Here is a 21,271-nt window from a genome sequence, read left to right as displayed (position 1 = left end):
TAACAAAATATTTTTATAAGCTGAGAAAACAAAAGTAGCACAACTCATTAGAATTCTCTTTGTAAAGGTCTTTTGTTCTGCATAAATCAGCAGCTTACCTTTCATAATAATGGAAATGAGACAGTCTCACACCAGAGGATTAAATGGTGTAAAAGCGCATTTTTACAGCTTGCAGCTTTTTGGAAAAAGATATATAATTGCTTTTGCAGACTGAGCCTGAAATAGAGCTTTATTAGATTAACCATTTCAGGGCAGCTCTGCTCACGACTCACTAGGTTCTCTTGAACGAAAATAAATATCAGAAATATTTAAAAATATAAACAAATCAGCACGATTGTTCTTTTGGGGAAAGGGGCGAAGTTATTTATTCATCAGGGGAGGGAAGATTCTCACTCACACAGCAGCAGGACCCCGATGAGCGCAACGTTCTGTGGCTCACAGCGCCCTCTGGTGGTACAAGAGCGTCAACGTGTTTCAGGACTAATTAAGTAGTGCAGTTCCCGTCAGGCGGCTGTGGGGGCGCTGTAGGTAAAACCCCAACGAAACCAACGAAGAAGTCTACTTCCGCATCTTTCAAATTAAAAACTTGTTTTTCTGTCCATTATGTCTCAAAATGTGTTCTTGGCTGTCGTAGCAAAGAACCATCGTTCAGGGTAAACTTAACGTAACAATTTAACTAACATCCCACTTTCATCAAAACATTTAAAGGTCTATAAGCATTGTTTCCTTCCGTTTCTACGTATATATTTGAACAGTAGCGCCCCCTGCCGTGTGTTTTATGTTATTTCTGTTTAACAATTTGCGTCCCAAGAGATATGTATTTGATGTTTAGATTCTCTGAAGGTAATTTAAATTAGTTTCAAGTGAATAATTTACTTGATCGGTGTTTCAGTCGTCTGTGTCTAGAGTAAAGACAAAATGACAAAACAGCTGAAAACTGCATTTATAAAACAAGAAATAAAAAGTAAACATTTCAGATGCTTTAATATGGCACTTAACATGTCACATTACAAACTCAACACTCAGGATTTTGGTGGTTCTTACAGCACAAATTACACATTTATATAAACAATCTGGAAGCCACTTGATTCAGTCAAATGCAGTGTAATTTAACAGTTTTGTCACCACTGAACTATTTCCAAAATGTCAGACATGTAAACATTAGTTTTTCCCTTCTAACATCTTTTCTCATTTTTGTCTCATCTTTTCATGATGGGTGGGGGTTGGGCCACCTTGGAGTTCATTCTGAAAGCAATAACCTAAAACTGTGGAGGAAAAGCATTGCAATGCATACAAAAGGTCCGTGTTTACATCACATTTATCAGTTTGACTCAGTGGATAAAATATGGATGCAGCTGAAATAGAGACGTGTGCAAGTAAACTGTACAAAAATTATGAATGGAGTGGAATTAACGAAAATATAAGTCCGCACACACAGTTATTCGACTGGTGGGTTCCCGGGGAGGACGTTAAACAGGTCGCATCCAAGTGCTACGAGGCCATTCGTTGGCACACGAGGAGTTAAATATACAAAATGTACATCACAGATTAAGTAGCCATCATGCATCTCCTCAAACGGTTTTGTAGAAAAGAAAAGGAGAAAAGTTTCTGTCACTGAGCAGGTCGGGTACTTCCTGTTCACGAGCAATGAAATAATGGGATGCATTCAGAGTTGGATTAAACTGGTAAAAAGGGACCCAACCGTTGTGTGAGGGAACAACCCCTCAGATCATTTTAACATTAAAAGAACTAAGCTGGCGGCGAGCAAGCCAATACCCGGCTGCCACAATTCAGCCCAGCAATGCCATCCTCCCGGGGTTCAGACATCGTGAGGTGGAGGGGGGGGGTCTGGGTCCGTGCAGGTGTGAAGCGCCAACGAACGCGAAGGTGAGTTTAGGTCCGCACCCAACTGAGGGGCACCCAGAACGCCTCTCGCTCCAGCCGCTCCAGGATCCCTCGTAGCTCTGCACAGGCACTGGTCGAGTCCTCCTTTATCAAGACGCGGTCCACCAGGTGTCCGTACTGCTGATCCATCTGGATGGCGGACTGACGCATCTCCTGGAGGTCCTCGTCCTGTCAAACAACCAAACAGGAACGTCTCTGGAAAAATCACCTGACCGTTGGAGGAGTGATGCCGAAGTCACATGGCAAGTCTCTTTTTTTGCCAACATTTTTCTAACTAAAACACAAATCACAAACATCAGTACTCCAACGTCAACTTTGTGACCTTAAATGAAAGAGAAGACTCACGGTGACGCGGCTGTGCTCGCCCCCTGCTGGTGACGTGGCAGCACTGCGGCGTCGCCTGCTCTCGGGGACGCGCGGTTTCACAAAGATGACGTAGGGCTTGAACTCCGCCGTCCGCAGCCTCTTCAGGGCCTGTGGCGCAGAGGACCAATCAGACATGTGCGTGATGACGAGGTGTGCTCGGTGGGCGATCCTCACCTCCGGCTGCACGTCCACGATGCACATCTTATTCTTGGCTTGGACGGAGCGGATGGCCTCTATACTTGTGCCGTACTGGTTCTCCTTGTATTCTCCGTGTTCTATGAACCTGCGGGTGGAGGAGCTGAAGGTCAGCAGAACGCCGCTCGCATGCGCAGAGAAACAGGACAGGGGCCGTACTTATTGTTCAGCACATCTGCATCAAACTGCTGCTTGGTGACAAAGTGGTACTCCACGCCCTCCTTCTCGTGAGGCTTCTTGGGCCTGGTGGTGTCTGCGGGAACGCGCAACATTATTTACACGTACTATTTACAGGCGTGTCGATGTTGGGCAACTCACGCGGTACAGCCACGGCAAAATGATGCGGGTTCTCAGCAATCACCCTCTGTTTGAGCTCGTTTATTCTTGCTCCAAGAGAACCTGCGCAGATTTGTAAAATAAAGTCAGGCTGGAGTTATAAATAGGGCTGTAATGTGGTGCCACGGCCACCAGGCGGCGCTGCCGCAACAGAGTAACGCTCCTCACCTATCAGCACCACCAGACGAGGCCTTTCATGGGGCTTCTGCTGGTAACGAGTCACCTCTTCATATGTCAAATACTCAGAGTCTCCAGAATCAGAGCCGTCTCCAGAAGATCCCTGTCTGTCCTTCCGACTCAACCGGAAACTTCTCCTTAAACCAGCTACCACGGAAAGCAAAGGTCATAGGTCAATGACATAACAAGAAATACAGTTTACTTCTGTGATTGTATTTAACTTGAGCAAAGTGCAGAGTCCAAAAGATTAAGACTGATAACCATGCATTAAAATCTTTATACACAGTACAAACATCTAAAAATAGCTCGCTCTTATCTGCAGAGTGCGTGAGTGTGACGCTAGAACCCATCATGCAGCGGAAGCTAAACACGCCATAAACCCTGAGACTGAAGACAGCTCTTTGTTCCTAACTTCACTATTAAAGGACAGGAGGAAGCTCAACACTTCAGTGTAATAAAGAAAACATTTTAGAACGTCACGCTCCAGATGAGGCATGCTGCTGTCAGGACAGCCTGGCCCCCAGGAACAGCGCAGAACTCAGCGTGTCCCACGACCAGGCCTGCCTGCACCCCCACCCATCAGCGGTGTGTACCTGGACGGACGCGTCGGGAACTTTACCTGAATAAAACTCCCAGGAAAACACCTGGCCACAGGAGGGCGCCACTGCTTTACACTTAGGAGAGACTGTAACTGGCGTTAGAGCATCACACAACCCAGCCTCACACCTCCACACGGGGGGGGGACGAGTAGCAAACGTGCCTGGTTGAGTGTGCAATGCGTTCAACGCAACAGGCCCCTCGGGAAGGTGAGGGGGGAGGGGGGGGGGGGCAGAGGGGGAGCAGAGCACTGGCCGCAGTGCAGCAGCAGGTGTGTTAGATGCAGATGAGGTTTACAAGCAGAGTGCATGATGGGTAGCACAGATGCCGGTTCAACAATGGTGGTCAGGTGAGAATGTGTAGAGAAGCTCCAGCAGCTCACAGTATGTGGGGGGGGGTGGGGTGGGGGGGGGGGGGTTAGGCCGCAGAGGGGCTGACGACACCCAGGCGTGAGTAAATAAAGCTGTGGCTCCACAGGTGAACGGCTACACTAATGAAGCAGCCGCGTCTGAAAGTGTTCATGAGCAAAAACAAAGACGAGGTCAAACTGCTGCACTGGTCAGACCATCCAAGGTTCCGCCAACGTCAGAATTCAGGATGTTGGCGCTCAGATCGACAGCTTTGGTCTCAAATCTCTCAGAAATCAGGTTTTCCTCATCCATCACCGTCACCGGGTCTCCCCGCCCCGACAGGTGAACCCTGCATTCAGCTCTTTGCTCCCACCCTCCCAGATAACCAGCCAGGCTGCAGCAGGCACAGAGCAGAGGGAGGGGGAGGAGAGGGGGGAGGAGGAGGAGAGAGATGTGCACGCGCTCACCTATGTACTGTCCATTGAAATAGCCCTCACAGTCACAGTCCTCTGTAGGGAGGCAAGCAGGGAAAAGAGGGGGTGAGCACAGGGCAAGAGACCTGGAGGAGTCAAGGAGGGGGGTTACGGAGGAGGAGGGGCAAGAGGAGGAGGAGGGGGGGCTTCAGAGGCAGGTAGGGGAGTAGAGGAAAGAGGAGAGGAGAGGAGGAGGAGGAGGGGCAAGAGGAGGAGGAGGGGGGCTTCAGAGGCAGGTAGGGGAGGCGAGGAGAGAGGAGAGGAAAGGAAAGAGGAGAGGAGGAGGAGGGGGGCTTCAGAGGCAGGTAGGGGAGGCGAGGAGAGGAAAGAGGAGAGGAGAGGAGGAGGAGCAAGAGGAGGAGGAGGGGGGCTTCAGAGGCAGGTAGGGGAGGCGAGGAGAGGAAAGAGGAGAGGAAAGAGGAAAGGAGGAGAGAGGAGGAGAGAGGAAAGAGGAGAGGAAAGAGGAGAGGAGAGGGGGGGGTCTTCCTCCATCTAGAATAAACCATATTTCTGGGAGGAAATAAACCTGAGATCCCTAAAAATAAACATCCCAAATGATGGAAACATTGAGATAAATGAAGGGAAAAAGACAAACAAACAAGGAAAAACACATTTCATGAAAAAAGGAAAACAGGGCTGAAAGTAAAGCAGAGTGAGGAGGAGGAAAGAAAAGAGGAGCTATTTTTATTTTTAACAACCTCGGGGGTGCTGTGACACAGACGCACACACACACACACACACACACACACACACACAGTGTGCACCCACCTTTATCACATCCTCGGTCATCTGACATGCACAAGAGTGGAAATAGAGCATAAAACATTTTCATCACCTTGCGGAGAAGCTGACAGAAAAGACGTAAAAAATCTGTTTTAAAAATAGAAACATGTGACTGGGGGGGGGGGTGGTGCAGAGCCGTCGTCCCTCTGCGGCTCAGCTTAATGGGGTCACAGGCAGCTCACGGGTCCCCCCTCACCTGCACACAGATTTAATACGGCGCCGCAGCCACTGACCCCACTTAAGCCGGCCTGGCGGTCATGTGATCCCACCCTCGCTCCCTCGGCCCCCCGCCACTCTAACGGTGTTTGTAGGAACTGGGAGCGGCGCACGCCACAGACGTGGACAATGAATGCTCAGAGGCGGCGGGACGGACTGGTGGTAAAATAAAGACGGGCAGAAAGAATCCTGGCAGCAGACTTACAGGCAGGCTTTTTAGGGGATTTTGGATTCGGAAGCGTGCCCATTTTCATTCTGTAGGCCAGTCGCCTGGCAGCAGATCGGCCACAGGTCAGAGAGGAGAAGAGGCGGGAAGAGAGTCATCAGGTGACAGGAACAGGAAGTGAAAGGTGAGACAAGAAGCAAAACATGTAAACATGATAGAGACACAAACAGGAAACACTTAAAGCCCCCCAACACCTCCAAGCTTTCAGGTTTAAACCGGTTCCTGTGCCCGCAACCGTCTCAGAGAAGAGAGGAACGGCCTTTTTCTCATCCTGATCCTATCCTACCTCTCCTGGAACTGTTTGGAGGGGATCAGCCCGGCTCTCAGGTTGCCGTCTCCCACGCGTTTGGCCTGCCACCACGTGGGGTCGTCCTGCGTCACGACCTGCAGGATGTCTCCTCGTTTGAAGGGAAGTCCCGCCTCCTGACAGGGCGTCGCCTTGTCTTCCAAAGGGACGTAGTCAAACAAGGCTCTCATGTACACCTGGAGGAACAACGTGGAACAACGCGTCTCTGACTGACCTGCGCCGGCTCCCTCAACAACACGTTAGCGCATTAGCGTGTTAGCACGAGAGCTCACCTTGCTCTCCCTCAGGCAGTCGTCCTCTTTAACAGCAGGGATGATCTTCAGGGAGATGGAGCCCTGCGACTGTGACTGGACACAAACGACCCATCAGAGTGAAAACTTCCGCAGGTGTCGGTCGCTCGGGCGGCAGCGACGGGACCGACGGGTCGACTAGTCAAACTGTTAGCAGGGTGTCTCACCAGCAGCTGGCTGATCTCGTCGGGTCTTTTGTGGAGCACCGAGACGCCGTTGACTTCCCTCAGTTCATCTCCTACATGGACCAAACCTGCCAGAGGAACAACGCATCAGTTCCACACACACACACACACACACACACGCACACACACCCGTCCTAACGTTATTTACTGTGTTGCACATGTCATGAGATATTCTGTGCGTCTGATCTGGATCTGTGTCCGCTCCAGCTGGAGGGATTAGATGTCACGCCATATGATTTTTAATCCGCGAACGGACATTCTGAATAACGCAGCGAAGAAGCAGCGCTCAGGTCATTTCCGCTCTATTTCCGCTCCGGCGGAGCCACATTTCACAAGGGGAAGGTGGAACTTAGCTGGGTCGCGCAAGTTAAAACGACCGAGGAGGTAAAGAGACAAGAAGGCGTCCGTCACCGCTTCGATCGGCTGCTCCTCCCCTCATGATCCGAGCCACGATCACGGTGCCGGTGGCGTCGTCCCGCCTGATGGTGGCGCCCTGAAGCGCCGGCAGACGGTGGTTAATAAGAGGCAAACATCGGGGTCCCACTTTCACTCCTCCTCCTCTCTCACCAGGGGCTCCTTGTTCTTCACCAGCCGGACGATCTTCACCGACTCCTCCTCCAGCTCGTCCTCAAAGTCGTCCGGCAGCGGCGGCAGCACGGGGTCAAAGTTCTTCTGAGCCACGGTGTCGTGCACTGACAGGACAGCCTCCAGGGACACAAAACAGATGCCTCAGAGATGACACGTCCACAGCGCCACGTCCTGTCCTCTGCACCCCCGTTTGTCTACCTTCAGATGGGGCGACGTCAGCAGGTGCAGAAGCTCCTTCTCCTCGGCGCTCATCGGCCCGCTCTGCAGCTCCTCCGCCACCTGCGGAACACAACACACACGTGAGGAGCACCTCCCCGTGGTTCGACTGGTTCGATGGTGCAGCTCAGGTCAGCAGATTCTCCTCCGGTGGCTGGAGGAGGAGCAGGATGTGGACTTTTATGAGCCGAGCATCAGGATGACTCAGCACTTTCTCTTTGCATACTTTCACATAGTTTCCTCCAGCTGACAAAGCAGAGTGATGCCCCGCTACCGCGCGTGTGTGTGTGTGTGTGTGTGTGTGTGCCACGTACATCCTCTGCCAGACACGACGCGCTGTGGAGGACAGGCGTCGGACTTTGTCGCTCATACTGCCTCAGCTTCTCGTGAATCTGTGAAGCAGGAAGACGAAGCTCGGGTGTCACGGGGCTCCTAAAACGCCACGAGGACGACAGAATAAAGCCCGGTGACGTCACCTTCATCAGGTATCCCAAGCTCCGCTCGCTGAAGACATCCCGGAGGAAGACCATGTCCTCCTTGTGATTGGCGTCAGGCCGTAGCTGAGAGGTCAGCAGGGCCAGCGTCTCGTGCAGCCCTGCGGAGGAGGGACAACGCCATGCAGCAGAGCGGCACCGCCACCACAACAGCAAACATCTGTCCTCTTACCTGCTCCCGCCGTCAGCACCGGCATGGCTTCTTTCATGGGTCGGCGACGTCCGGGAGGGGAGGTGGGGATACCTGGACGGGGGGCAGAGGAAATTAGGCTCGCGGGGCTTCAACGCGGAGCTGCGTTGGAGCAGTCGGTGACCTTCGGTCGCAAAAAAAACAAGACGCAGCCGCTGAATTCTGGGGTTTTTAATGCGGCAACTGGCTGCAGAGACAGATGTTGGGAGTCTGGCTGGCGGGGGCAGACGGAGGCGGCGATGAGCGCATGAATAATGAACACAGATGAGATTCCAGAGCAGAAAGGAAGGAGGGGGAAGAAGAGAAGACGGCTGGAATCCACAGGCCAAGTTTCTCCGGATCATCATTCAGTTTAGGAAATTCCTGCAGTTTCCGTGCAGAAGAGCATCTTTAGCATCTAACCGGGCTGAATTAGCCTTTAGCGACGCGGAAGTCTCCGCCTTTTCCTCCAAAACACAACTTGTGCATCCACCAAATCTCCAAACGTCACCGATCCAGAAATAGAACCCCAACCTTTTTTCTTCCCCCCCCCCCAAAAAATGACGTTTCCGGTGCAAATCTAGTGAAGAGCTTAGCCGCAGCTCGCGCCAGCACGCCGCTGCCCCGGCGGGTTCAGGGTGACACCACACGCAGAGGATCACGCTCGCGTCCTCGTCATCACAGCCATCTTTTATCATCCCTTTCTGCCCCGATTCCTCCTCACAGCCTCCTCACTGTCCTGCTCTGCTCTCAGGCTCAGGATGCTGCGGCGCCAGCTGGATGGCGGCGGGCGCCCGCAGCCCTCAGACTTCCCCCGAGTCCCTCTGACGCCTCATCCAATCAGACTGGAGCTTCAGGAGCAGCAGCCTCAGCACAGGATCTCTACACTCAGGGACTACGAGACGTCCTTCGGGAAGACGCCTGTTATTATCCGGTTATTAATCCCGGCTGTTATTATCATTAGCAACACGCTCCGGAACAACGCAGGTGTTTGAGAGGGCCGATCAAGCCCGTCTGTAAAAGCAGGAGGAACTTTGGGAGTCAAACACGTTGGCGTGTGTGTGACGCGTCCACCAACCGCCCTCCACACACACGTTTGCAGGACAGACACACACACACACACACACACACAACAGTCGGCGTGACGTGTGGAGGGTGTGGTCAAAGACTTGGGAAACTACTGATGTTCACAGATGCTGCTCATCACCCCCCCCCCCCCCCCCCCCAAAACGTGCCTGCAGCCCCCCCCACCCAGCCTTCCTTTCCCTCCTCATTTCTATTCTTACTTCTTGGTTTCTCTAGCCCCCCCCCCCCCGCATCCCTCTGCAGTGTTACGCCACTCTGCTCCCCCCACATATGGAGCGCTGTCAGACACCACGGACGCACCGACAACAGAACCTCCACATCGCGCCCCCACAGGCGAGGAACGAGGGACAGACGCGGACAGAAAAGAGGAGGATCTTCTCACCTTCTCTCTGTATCTTCTCCCCTCCGTCTTTGTGTGCAGCTGCACTGTGTCTCTCCCTTCTTTCTTCTTCCTCCTCCTCCTCCTCCTCCTCCTCCTGTGGCTGCTGCTCTCACAAACCTGCTGCTGCTGAGTGCTTCGGCCCCTCCCCCTTCACACCCCCCCCCCCCTCCCTTTTACAGCTCTAAAGCTCTTTCTGGCCACAGCGGCACAACACACAGAAGATCTGTTTTTTTCCTGGGGAGGAGAGGGTAAAGTCCATCGCCATCAGTTCATCACATGAAATCATAATTAAATATAGATCTAATTCTGTCCGTACTGATCGGAGCCTGACAACAATGTACGTATAGTTTGGGTGTCATCATGCCACATTACACTTATTAGAAATAAGCTGCCCATGATAAAGTTATGGCCTAGTCAGCAACTAAAAGTTAGCATATTAGCTTAGACTATTGAGTTTAAAAAAAAGAAGTGTCTGAATGGCTGCTAAACTAAGATTAATCTTTTTTTTTTTTTTTTATAGCTAATGCACTCATTTAAAACACAATCACCAAAGACCAGCAAAGACAATCCACCAGCTCCATAGCTAACTATGCTACAGGTGTCCCCCCCAGATCTGATGGGAAAAGCAGTTATTTCAGCCTGCCGCTAATGGGAAACGTATGCTCGGGTCGACATCTTCTAATCCGTCATTTCTGTAACCTACAGCAGGCTCCTACTCAACAACCCATCTGTTGTGTATTGACACAGTCTGATCTGAAAATCCATCGGAATACCGTGTACGGCACACGCTACACGACTCACAGTTGTTATTACCTCAAAGGCTTAAACCGCCAGTACGAATGTCTCTGCAAATCATTTCATAAGTCGTCGACGTGCTAACGCTAACAAACCAAATCCAGCAGCAGCAACACATGTGCTGGGACGTTCAGCCACCGCTGGTTAACCGCTGTTAAATGGAACAGTTTGGCTAAAAAAAACACGTTCTTTTCCATAAAACCTTTTGATCCTGGCTTGTGTTTTTAACTTTCGATGATTAATGGCGGATCGGACGTCCGTGTTTTCAAACATTTGTCTGGACTGGAGCTAAAACAGCAGATGCCACAGACAGCCCTCTATCTGCATCTTGTTGGCGTGAATCCACCACAGTGTGTTCTGGTGGCTAATTGGATCCGATAGGCTTCCTCCCCTCCCCCTCTCCCTCTCCCCTGAGCCCGGCGTGTTCAAGGCAGCCCAGTGAGACCTCTGGAGGGTCTGTCTGCTCTGTGGCCCAACGTTGGGTTAACTGCCCCCTGCACACAGCCGCCCCTTCATTCACATGATAATTGTGGGCGTTTCCTGTCCCCCTTTGGTGTCCCGGATCCCAGAGGAGTACAGCGCGCAAAGAAAGCTGCACAGACAAACGTCACGGATCAAGTATTCATAGTCCAGAGTCATCATGAACATCAGTGAGCATCTGTCAGCGGCGGCATCTTCTGTCCTCATCTGCTGACCAGCACCAAAGGTTGTCCTCCCGCGTCTGAGTTGGACTAACGTGGAGGTTTTGGGACTGTTGCTGCTGTTGATGACACAGTTCCCAGATGTTCAATCCCACGCACGATACACTTCACAATCGTTGCCTTGCTCGTCGTTTCTGGGTTTTAGGAACGCTAGAAACGGCTGTGGAACCCGACAACATTCAGGGGAGGAAGAGAACATGATGGCTGTCCAGATGTGGGGACCACTCTGGCCTTTCTAGCCGTCCCTACTGATGCACCCGTCATGCACGGTGAAAAGCAGCGTACCAACGATGCAGGTTAGTGACGCCGTGGGTTAGCAATGCGTCGGGCACAGCTGTAGCATCTCGCATTCATCAGTCTGTAAATAAAATTACTCAAGCGCAGAAGTCGATCCAGTACCTGCGCGTTATGTGATGATATGATGCTGCTTAAAGCACGCCAGCTTAGTGCCCAAAAAGGGATTTTCGGCTTAGTCAGTAAAGATGTCCACTCAACTCTACTCCCGCCACAGGGAATAGAAAATAGGGCACCGGTGTGTAATTTTAAACACAGCTACGGCTGCTATATTTCCCTTACAAACACAAGAACCTACTGCACAGAATAGGCAAAATACACAAAATAACCCTGTCGGAGGCCTCTGCAAGTCTTTTTGTACTTATTTCACGTATTAGGTCACAATTCAAATCAAATCATTTGAATATTTGCTTGTCTGCTTGTCTTAGTTCAGACTAATTAGCATCTTCACGGTTGATGTGACAACCATTTCATCACAATACACCTTTGCGACCTTATTCCGTGTGGTAAACACCAGTTTGTGGCCGGTTCATTCTGAAACATTTTGGGAAATATGTATTAATTTTGCTTGGACTTCTCTTTACTCAAGTCGTAGCCAGGCGAGACTCGGTCCGGTGTTAGCAGGATGCTAAGTGTCCAACAGCTAACTTCCATCTCCATTTTCTGTTATGAGAGGACAGAAAAAAAACTATGAAGACAGAATAATAATGGTGGTTGTTTAGGAGGCTTGTTTAGAAAAATCCTGGCCTGTTTTTTGGTTGTTAGACACCTCGGACCAGTTAAATTATTGGGGTATTTTTCTAGAGACGACTTCAAATTATGACAAAAACAGTCGGCTATTCAAAACTTCATAGGACAATGCAAATCAGATAAGCCGGGTAGTGAGAAGAGTCAAGATGCTTGAAAATATCTCCGTTACAGCCTGAATAATTCAATAAATCTCTTCTGTGCAGATGAAAATGGCTCAGCTAGGTTTAAATGGTTTCACTGTGCACTGCCTCTGCGTCTAATTCTATAAGACGAACATACCATTGAGGAGGGCGGGTAATGGCAGATGTTACTGGAGATCTTTAAGGATGCTGGGAAATGTTTCAGAGTTTCATGTGCTTCACTGTCTGCTGCATTAGCTGAATTACAGAGCCGAGTGTCTCCTGAGGAGCAAAGAGCTGCAGGTATCCGATAACCTTCAGAAAGTTGTGCGAATTGAAGAGAATTCTTTTATCTTGTTAGCACGTGTTATACTGTATGTTTTTGTTTTCTGTTACAGTTAGTTTAGTAGTTAGTGATAGCATATAATTTTTAGTAGGAATAAAGATAAGCAAGTCAGTTGACTCTTCCTTGGCATGAAGGTTGTTTAGACAGTTGGAGGCAGGATAGCAAAACGTGACAGCATAGTTTACTGGTGTTGATAAGAAATAAATAAATAAATAATAAAGGTAAATAAGATCTATCTGCGTTATTATCTATTCCAAACAACCCCAATAATCCATCTTTTAAAAAGCATATAAACAATGATCTCATTATAGACCACAAACAGTTTAAGTTTCTGTTACAAATTAAGAGTTGCATATTTTACCCTGAGTGTTTAAAAGCGTGTTGACAGCGTTCTTCTTCTTCGGTGCTTTTAATGGAATCCTGTGGTGTTGCCGCCACCTGCTGGTCAATATATCGCGTTTCATCTTTCACGGCTTCGCTGCTTCACGGATTTTTTTTTGCGAGTCGTTCATTGCAGTTCTCAAATATAATCGAAGGTGGCATATCCGTTTATAAAAATCTTCTTGCTCAGAAAAAGAAAGAGCGCCAACAACTACCCATAACAATGTTCTTCTCTCGGAGAAAGACTCCTGCGCCTTCAGTAGAAACAGACGCTCCAGCGGAGCGGAGTCAGGACGAAGAGGCACAGCTGGGACTGAAATACGCCAGTGACAATGTTTCCAACCTTGTATTACTAGATTAAAATTATTGTTTTAAACAAATTTTGGGCTTTAAAACAGGTTTTGATTTTTGGTTTCATTCTATAGTTCAGTATTGCATTGTAAAATAATTAAAAAAAAATAAAGCTGACTACTTCGCGGATTTCACTTTTCGCGTGTTATTTTTGGAACGCAACTCCCGCGATAAACGAGGGATCACTGTACTGGACCCGGCAAGGAAATGCAGTGTCACATCAGCCCCACCAAAACCTTTGCTCATCAGCCACCACGAACCCGACCTGCGGTGTGCGTGACAGCCCGCTGACCGCCGCTCAGCATTAAAAAGAGCAGAAACACAACACAAACAGCACAAACTGCTCCTGAAAGCTAACACTGATAACAGCATCAAGGGTGATACTAATAATTATGTTGAGGGAAAGTCAAATTAACATATTTGTCCAAGAATAACAAAATAAAAACACATTTCCCTGAATGTTGTGTGGAATGAAACATTAGGCTATGAAATAAAATCAAACATTAAACATTAAAACCGCAGCAGAGAGGATGAGCAAGAGACCTCAAGGTGATTCAAATAGCTGCCCTCAACAACAACAATAATAATAACAATGAAAAGATGGATATTAAACATGTGTGTCATCATTACAATTATATTCTGTTCATAACTACCCAGCTTTCATGAATTCAGTTGAGTTTTGAGTCATGTGCCCTGTCAGGTGTTTTATGTTCACGTGTGTCGTAACCTTTTGTCACACCCATCATGTCAGAAGGCTCCTTCAAGGACACATCTGATTATTGGCCTTGTCACTAAGGTTCTCGGCTCTTTATAGCCGACCTTTGGACCTATGGTCCAGCCAAATCAGGGCTGACTAAGCCAGCGTTCCAGGTGAGACATCAAGGCGTTTCTTCATACACACAGGTGAATCACAAAGTAAGAATGCAGAAGTGGCAAGAGTGGGTCCCTGTGGTGCCCCCCCCCGCCCCCCGAATCAGCGGGAATAATGATTGAATGGTTCCAGCTTTTGTTTCAAACTGTGCAAATTCGTCTCTAAACGTGGGTCGAGAGTTTTTTCCCTTGATAACCAGGAAGGCGGAGCTAATATTTGACAGACGCACATCCAGATGTCTGCTGATCTTTCAGCATTGGAACATCTGGTTTGAGGGATGTGAGGGTGAAGTTTGTCACCTGTTCTTTACTCTTATGTTAAGACTCAGACAAACCACGCAAACAACTGGAGTTCCTTGCAAGGGAGAGCCGAGCAGCAGTTCAAGCTTCCTCCGTCAACTCTGCTCGTCTGCTGCTCGCTCGCCTCTTTTATTTGGTGCACACAAGATTCCTCACAATTCCTTGTCTTCTATCTACTTTTCCCATCTTTACGACCTCCTTGTCTTATCGAACAGGATACCTCTAAGTGCTGGTTATATAAACAGCTTCAGCACTGAGTTTAAACATTCACACGTTCCTTTTCTTAACAACATTCCTTAAACACTCTAAATCTACTCATCATAGCATTTAAACCATAATAGTAATAACAACAATTCTTCTCACAGGGACCCTGAAACTCCAGGAGCTATTTGACTGATTAATGCCCACCCTTTATTTTACGACCATCAGCACCTCTGAGAGATGTTGACAAGCCAAGTGCCTCCCATCACATATATTGGGCTTTTGTAATCGTACCGACAGAGGTTTGGCATAAAGCCAATGAGACAATCAGTCATGTTCCCTTTATGACATTGGTTTATCAGTTCAGTTCAATTCAGTTTCGTTTCTTTGTCTCTGAGGGACACTTTAACAGAATAAAAATACATTTCCCCCTCATCTGTTTTATAAGGTGCAGCTTTCATGGAAAATGTGACAAGATCCCATAAGACATAACAATAGCAGATATCTGCAACACAATCTGATAAAGACATAAAGTACAGAAGGGTGCTGTAAAATACATTTATACATTAAAGGAAAGTTTTGATTGACTCTATTACTGATGGTGCAGCTGAGAATAACACTTATTTATGAAGACATCTTATCTTCCATTGATATCTAAAATGCTTGTCTGTGTATATCAGTAGAAGATAAGAAGCCTTTATTGTTTTAGGTTTTTTCCTGTTGAAACTTAAGAACAAGCAACATTCAGGTATGTTTGAAATTAGTTCATATGAAAGGAATTTCATATTTGGCTTGCAGTGGTATTTGTTCATGAGTATTAGAACAAAAACATGATCATGAGATGTTCTGTCGACCCTGAAAAGATGAAAAGTGGCACAAAGAGGAACGAAAAGGCTCCTGATTTTCCTAAATGCTCTAAAACTACTGTGATCCAGCACTTTTGGACAATTGGCTTCTTTTTTTTTTTTCAAATAATTTATCCATCAAAAATAAATAAACAACTGTTGGGAAAAATCCATTCCAGCACAACAAAAAGCAAATTCTGCTCATGTGAGAGGAAAGTTAATGGTAAACTTAGCACACATTTTAGTACAAGGAACAAGTTCCATCTTAAGAGTCTAAAAACAATTTTTTAAGGCACAAAAATATCATTTTAGATATATATATCATTTAGAGCTACTGTGCATAGAACAGAAACTTTACGAGGCACAATCTGCACCTTCACAGGCGTTTTAATAAATGGCACTAAAGTTCTTCCTGATTTGAATCTCTTTAAGGCTTCTGTGGTAAAAATGTGTCTGTGCAGTCGCCGTTTCCTTCATTCCTGCATTTTCAGTAGTTCATGTTTTCTTGTCCTCTGGGAGGAAGGACGGGTTCTCCTGGCCCTGAACCAGGTCAGTGCTCTTTTGTTGTTTCCCCTCCTTGAAGGTCTTCATGGCAGGTTTGACGTTGTACGATCCTGACTGAAATGCCAACAGAGGTCAACGCGTTAGCGTTGTTCACAAAGAGGGGCATAGGCCAGAGCAACCTAGAAACTAAACACTTGATAAAGCTGAAACACCACAACCGAGAGCGCACCAGCACCCCAAAACCTACCACCGCCATGCCCCCCCCCCCCCCCCCAGCTGGATAATCAACAATAACAGCAGGAATCAAAACAGCACATCACACCTTACCTTCCTCCAATGTTTGTGCCTCAGCTGAAACGCCTGCAGTTACACATTAAGAGTCAGACAGAGCAGCGGGCTAACAGCTAGCTAGCATTTGAACCTTGAGACAGGTTAAACAAACGTGTGCCGGCTGGTTTAAAACGTGGACTTGAAGAGGAAATATGAGGGGGAAAAAACCTAATGTTTATTGCGATTATGTTCGATTAAACGTAGTAAAAGTTAAGCCTTTATCAGCAAACAATGAGCTCCAGTACGGCACAGCCACTGATGCTAATGCAACAGCTAACCATGTGCAGCCTCTGGAGCCAACTCTCCTGGAAGACATCTGAGGAAGTCGTGGAGACTCACCAGCCTGTTGCCTTCATTGGTCATGGTCAGTTTGGGGCGACTCCTCACCCCTTGTGAGCTCTCTGTGGGAGGAGACTTGTCCCACTTGGTGGTGGCACGAGGGAGGCGGCTAACGCCAGACTTCCAGGGCTGTTGTGGCAAATATGGATTGCTGCTTTTTGTCTTTTGGCTCTTTGTTTTTGACCTCCTAAAGCACAAATGTTAATAACAATTACTGGTATTGTTCACGTAACAAATGATACGCATCATTTCTGTGTCTCAGAATATATGAATGGAGCTTTATTTGTGTCAATGTGTTGGCGCGGGGAGACGAACAGGGTCTCACCTTGAGACGAACAACACCGACGTAATGACAAAGGCCAGAAGAGCTGTTCCCAGGACGACAGAAACAACCACCACGGCCAGCAGAGAGCCTGCAAACACACCGGCAAACACGTGAAGTGGAGCAACACCAGCTGCAGCTGCCGTGGAAACCGTCACTCACCGTCGTTGCAGTTGAAGCCCTTCAGCAAAAACATGCATCTGAAAGAGGCACCAGCAGGTTTCCATTACCGTCAATGACACACCGGGAAATTCATCTCTTCATGACTGAGATGGGCAGATCGCAGGATCCTGGATCTACATCTTACATCTAACTGGTGATAAAATAGAAACCATGCACACACTTACGGTACGCATCCGTCTCCGTCCGCCCTAAACCCACTCTCGCACGCTGCAAAGATAAAATTAAGAATGGTGATGCGTGTTGTCCTTCCTGTGACATCCATGCTACTCCGTCTCATCCGTTGTCTCGGTAGAGACGAAGGACGCGTGGGGGCCGTTACCTTTGCAGCTGACGCCGGAAAACTGATCAATGATATATCCATCCAGACAGGGACACTGAGAATTGCCGTTTGCAGAGGTGCAATTAGCGGTTTCCCGATTACAAGGATACGGTTCCAGCTCACACACATCTTTACCTTCATGTGGAGCAAACACAAAACAGCTGTGTGAGAAAACCCCTCTTCACCCCCACACTCACTCATTCATTCGCCCTCTTCAGGGACTCTGATAGAGCTCAAAGGACGCTTACTTTTATATTTACCACCGGCCAAATAAGAAGTGCTTTGAAGACTCTCTTCGAAGATGTCTGCAACCTGTTCATTATCTAACTTGGTGTTTTGAAATATGTTGTTTACAGTGGCCCGAATGTTGTCACTCCTGCCGAGTCAAAAAGAACAGTGATTTTAAAGAAAGAGATTCTTGTGTGGCACAAATAATCGGAAACACCTTTCATGACTCACTTGGCGTCAGCTCGAACGGGACCATCCCCCAACACCAACCGGTAGCTCTTTTCAAAGATGCCTCTTACAGTTGGAATGCTCGCATTCCTGCAACAATACAAGACCGCATGTTAAAAAAGAACGATTCATGTGCCACAAAAATGATCGAAGATAACTTTCTTACTCGAGTTTAATGACCACAGATGTCTTGTAACCTTCTGTTCTGTCAAATATATCTGCGAGCTGCAGGAGAGGGTAAAAAGCCACGTAAAAATAATTTCATGGTGCCAGTTCAGTCCTTTTAGAACATCGTACAAGGTCTTGTATCTGTACACCTACTGCGTCTGTGATGTTTCGGGCCGTTTCATTGAATATCTTTGAGCTTGTGTTACTCATATCATCCTCAAAAGGCCTTTGAACCCGAAGTTCACTCGGAAACGCTTGAGCTGTGAGAAGATGAGGACGGAATAGACAGTAAAAACGTGGCTATCGCAGCATCTTTCACTCGTCTTAAGAGCTTCTCACCTTTGACGCAGACACCGTTCTCTTCTAACGTGTCAGCATTACACTTGCACACTGCATCCACGCATGTACTGAGAGGAGGACACAGGATGGTAGAACAAGATCCTGGAGATGTTTCTGGAGTTGTGGTTGTTACTGGAGCCTTGGTTGTTACTGGACTGTCAGTCGTTTCTGGAGTTGTGGTTGTTACTGGACTGTCAGTCGTTTCTGGAGTCGTGGTTGTTACTGGACCGTCAGTCGTTACTGGAGCTTCGGTTGTTACTGGAGCCTCGGTTGTTACTGGACTGTCAGTCGTTTCTGGAGTTGTGGTTGTCACTGGAGCCTTGGTTGTTACTGGACTGTCAGTCGTTTCTGGAGCCTTGGTTGTTACTGGACTGTCAGTCGTTTCTGGAGCCTTGGTTGTTACTGGACTGTCAGTCGTTTCTGGAGTTGTGGTTGTTACTGGACTGTCAGTCGTTTCTGGAGTCGTGGTTGTTACTGGACTGTAAGTCGTTTCTGGAGTCGTGGTTGTTACTGGACCGTCAGTCGTTACTGGAGCTTCGGTTGTTACTGGAGCCTCGGTTGTTACTGGAGCCTCGGTTGTTACTGGAGCCTCGGTTGTTACTGGAGCCTCTGTTGTTACTGGACCTTCGGTTGTTACTGGAGCCTCTGTTGTTACTGGAGCCTCGGTTGTTACTGGAGCCTCGGTTGTTACTGGAGCCACTGTTGTTACTGGAGCCTTGGTTGTTACTGGAGACTCTGTTGTTACTGGAGCCTTGGTTGTTACTGGAGCCTCTGTTGTTACTGGACCTTCGGTTGTTACTGGAGCCTCTGTTGTTACTGGACCTTCGGTTGTTACTGGAGCCTCTGTTGTTACTGGACCTTCGGTTGTTACTGGACCTTCGGTTGTTACTGGAGCCTCGGTTGTTACTGGAGCCTCTGTTGTTACTGGACCTTCGGTTGTTACTGGAGCCTCTGTTGTTACTGGACCTTCGGTTGTTACTGGAGCCTTGGTTGTTACCGGAGCCTCGGTTGTTACTGGAGCCTGTGTTGTTACTGGAGCTTCGGTTGTTACTGGAGCCTCTGTTGTTACTGGAGCCTCTGTTGTTGCTGGACCTTCGGTTGTTACTGGAGCCTCTGTTGTTACCGGAGCCTCGGTTGTTACTGGAGCCTCGGTTGTTACTGGACCATCGGTCGTTACTGGAGCCTCGGTCGTTACTGGACCATCGGTCGTTACTGGAGCCTCTGTAGTTACGGGAGCCGCGGTCGTTAGTGGAGCCTCTGTTGTTACTGGAGCCTCGGTTGTTACTGGAGCCTCGGTTGTTACTGGAGCCTCTGTTGTTACTGGAGCCTCTGTTGTCACTGGAGCCTCGGTTGTCACTGGAGCCTCGGTTGTTACTGGAGCCTCTGTTGTCACTGGAGCCTCGGTCGTTACTGGAGCCTCTGTTGTTACTGGAGCCTCTGTTGTTACTGGAGCCTCTGTTGTTACTGGACCTTCGGTTGTTACCGGAGCCTCGGTTGTTACTGGAGCCTCGGTTGTGACTGGAGCTTCGGTTGTTACTGGAGCCTCGGTTGTTACTGGAGCCTCTGTTGTTACTGGACCTTCGGTTGTTACTGGAGCCTCTGTTGTTACTGGAGCTTCGGTTGTTTTTGGAGCCTCGGTTGTTACTGGAGCCTCTGTTGTTACTGGACCTTCGGTTGTTACCGGAGCCTCGGTTGTTACTGGAGCCTCGGTTGTGACTGGAGCTTCGGTTGTTACTGGAGCCTCTGTTGTTACTGGAGCCTCTGTTGTTACTGGACCTTCGGTTGTTACTGGAGCCTCTGTGGTTACTGGAGCCTCGGTTGTTACCGGAGCCTCGGTTGTTACTGGAGCCTCTGTTGTTACTGGAGTTTCGGTTGTTACTGGAGCCTCTGTTGTTACTGGAGCCTCTGTTGTTACTGGACCTTCGGTTGTTACTGGAGCCTCTGTGGTTACTGGAGCCTCGGTTGTTACCGGAGCCTCGGTTGTTACTGGAGCCTCGGTTGTTACTGGAGCCTCGGTTGTGACTGGACCATCGGTCGTTACTGGAGCCTCGGTCGTTACCGGAGCCTCTGTCGTTACGGGAGCCGCGGTCGTTAGTGGAGCCTCGGTTGTTACTGGAGCCTCGGTTGTTACTGGAGCCTCTGTTGTTACTGGAGCCTCTGTTGTCACTGGAGCCTCGGTTGTTACTGGAGCCTCGGTTGTTACTGGAGCCTCTGTTGTCACTGGAGCCTCTGTTGTCACTGGAGCCTCGGTTGTTACTGGAGCCTCGGTTGTTACTGGAGCCTCTGTTGTCACTGGAGCCTCGGTTGTTACTGGAGCCTCTGTTGTTACTGGAGCTTCGGTCGTTACTGGAGCCTCTGTTGTCACTGGAGCCTCGGTTGTTACTGGAGCCTCGGTTGTTACTGGAGCCTCTGTTGTTACTGGAGCTTCGGTCGTTACTGGAGCCTCTGTTGTTACTGGAGCCTCGGTCGTTACTGGAGCCTCTGTTGTTACTGGAGCCTCTGTTGTTACTGGAGCCTCTGTTGTTACTGGAGCCTCTGTTGTTACTGGACCTTCGGTTGTTACTGGAGCCTCTGTGGTTACTGGAGCCTCGGTTGTTACCGGAGCCTCGGTTGTGACTGGAGCTTCGGTTGTTACTGGAGCCTCGGTTGTTACTGGAGCCTCTGTTGTTACTGGACCTTCGGTTGTTACTGGAGCCTCGGTTGTTACCGGAGCCTCGGTTGTTACTGGAGCCTCGGTTGTTACTGGAGCCTCGGTTGTGACTGGAGCTTCGGTTGTTACTGGAGCCTCGGTTGTTACTGGAGCCTCTGTTGTTACTGGACCATCGGTCGTTACTGGAGCCTCGGTCGTTACCGGAGCCTCTGTCGTTACGGGAGCCGCGGTCGTTAGTGGAGCCTCTGTTGTTACCGGAGCCTCGGTTGTTACTGGAGCCTCGGTTGTTACTGGAGCCTCTGTTGTCACTGGAGCCTCGGTTGTTACTGGAGCCTCGGTTGTTACTGGAGCCTCTGTCGTCACTGGA

The 21,271-nt window shown here is 48.8% G+C and overlaps 2 protein-coding genes across 6 annotated transcripts; both read right to left on the bottom strand.

The window, feature by feature from the left end:
• Window positions 1-958: 958 nt before the first annotated feature.
• On the bottom strand, window positions 959-11,794 carry mpp3a (MAGUK p55 scaffold protein 3a). 4 transcript variants are annotated; one of them, XM_029836732.1, is made up of 20 exons: window positions 11,716-11,794; window positions 7,877-7,948; window positions 7,687-7,805; window positions 7,525-7,602; window positions 7,193-7,273; window positions 6,974-7,111; window positions 6,818-6,899; window positions 6,389-6,474; window positions 6,204-6,278; window positions 5,911-6,107; window positions 5,604-5,668; window positions 5,168-5,188; window positions 4,394-4,435; window positions 3,599-3,664; window positions 2,971-3,126; window positions 2,785-2,865; window positions 2,626-2,719; window positions 2,446-2,554; window positions 2,251-2,379; window positions 959-2,073 (listed from the first exon to the last, which is right to left on the bottom strand). In XM_029836732.1, the coding sequence occupies exons 1-20, from the start codon at window positions 11,789-11,791 to the stop codon at window positions 1,894-1,896; spliced, it is 1,947 nt and encodes a 648-aa protein (XP_029692592.1). In that variant the 5' UTR covers window positions 11,792-11,794; the 3' UTR covers window positions 959-1,893. The 4 variants fall into 4 exon arrangements, with proteins under 4 accessions (XP_029692592.1, XP_029692595.1, XP_029692594.1 ...); XM_029836735.1 differs by lacking the exon at window positions 11,716-11,794 and adding an exon at window positions 9,342-9,456; XM_029836736.1 differs by having other exon boundaries at window positions 2,038-2,179.
• Window positions 11,795-14,302: 2,508 nt separating this feature from the next.
• Window positions 14,303-18,894, bottom strand: LOC105419650 (protein HEG). 2 transcript variants are annotated; one of them, XM_029836962.1, is made up of 13 exons: window positions 18,610-18,894; window positions 18,255-18,573; window positions 18,069-18,175; window positions 17,914-17,972; window positions 17,751-17,837; window positions 17,540-17,667; window positions 17,292-17,426; window positions 17,137-17,179; window positions 16,952-16,989; window positions 16,793-16,880; window positions 16,468-16,654; window positions 16,126-16,158; window positions 14,303-15,912 (listed from the first exon to the last, which is right to left on the bottom strand). In XM_029836962.1, the coding sequence occupies exons 3-13, from the start codon at window positions 18,123-18,125 to the stop codon at window positions 15,790-15,792; spliced, it is 978 nt and encodes a 325-aa protein (XP_029692822.1). In that variant the 5' UTR covers window positions 18,126-18,175; window positions 18,255-18,573; window positions 18,610-18,894; the 3' UTR covers window positions 14,303-15,789. The 2 variants fall into 2 exon arrangements, with proteins under 2 accessions (XP_029692822.1, XP_029692823.1); XM_029836963.1 differs by having other exon boundaries at window positions 18,255-18,609; window positions 18,646-18,894.
• Between the last annotated feature and the right edge of the window lie 2,377 nt (window positions 18,895-21,271).

Source organism: Takifugu rubripes, chromosome 5 (genome assembly GCF_901000725.2).
Source record: "Takifugu rubripes chromosome 5, fTakRub1.2, whole genome shotgun sequence".
Lineage (NCBI taxonomy): Eukaryota > Metazoa > Chordata > Actinopteri > Tetraodontiformes > Tetraodontidae > Takifugu > Takifugu rubripes.
The sequence above is the reverse complement of the archived record's forward strand: the minus strand, read 5'-3'. Positions and strand labels throughout refer to the sequence as shown.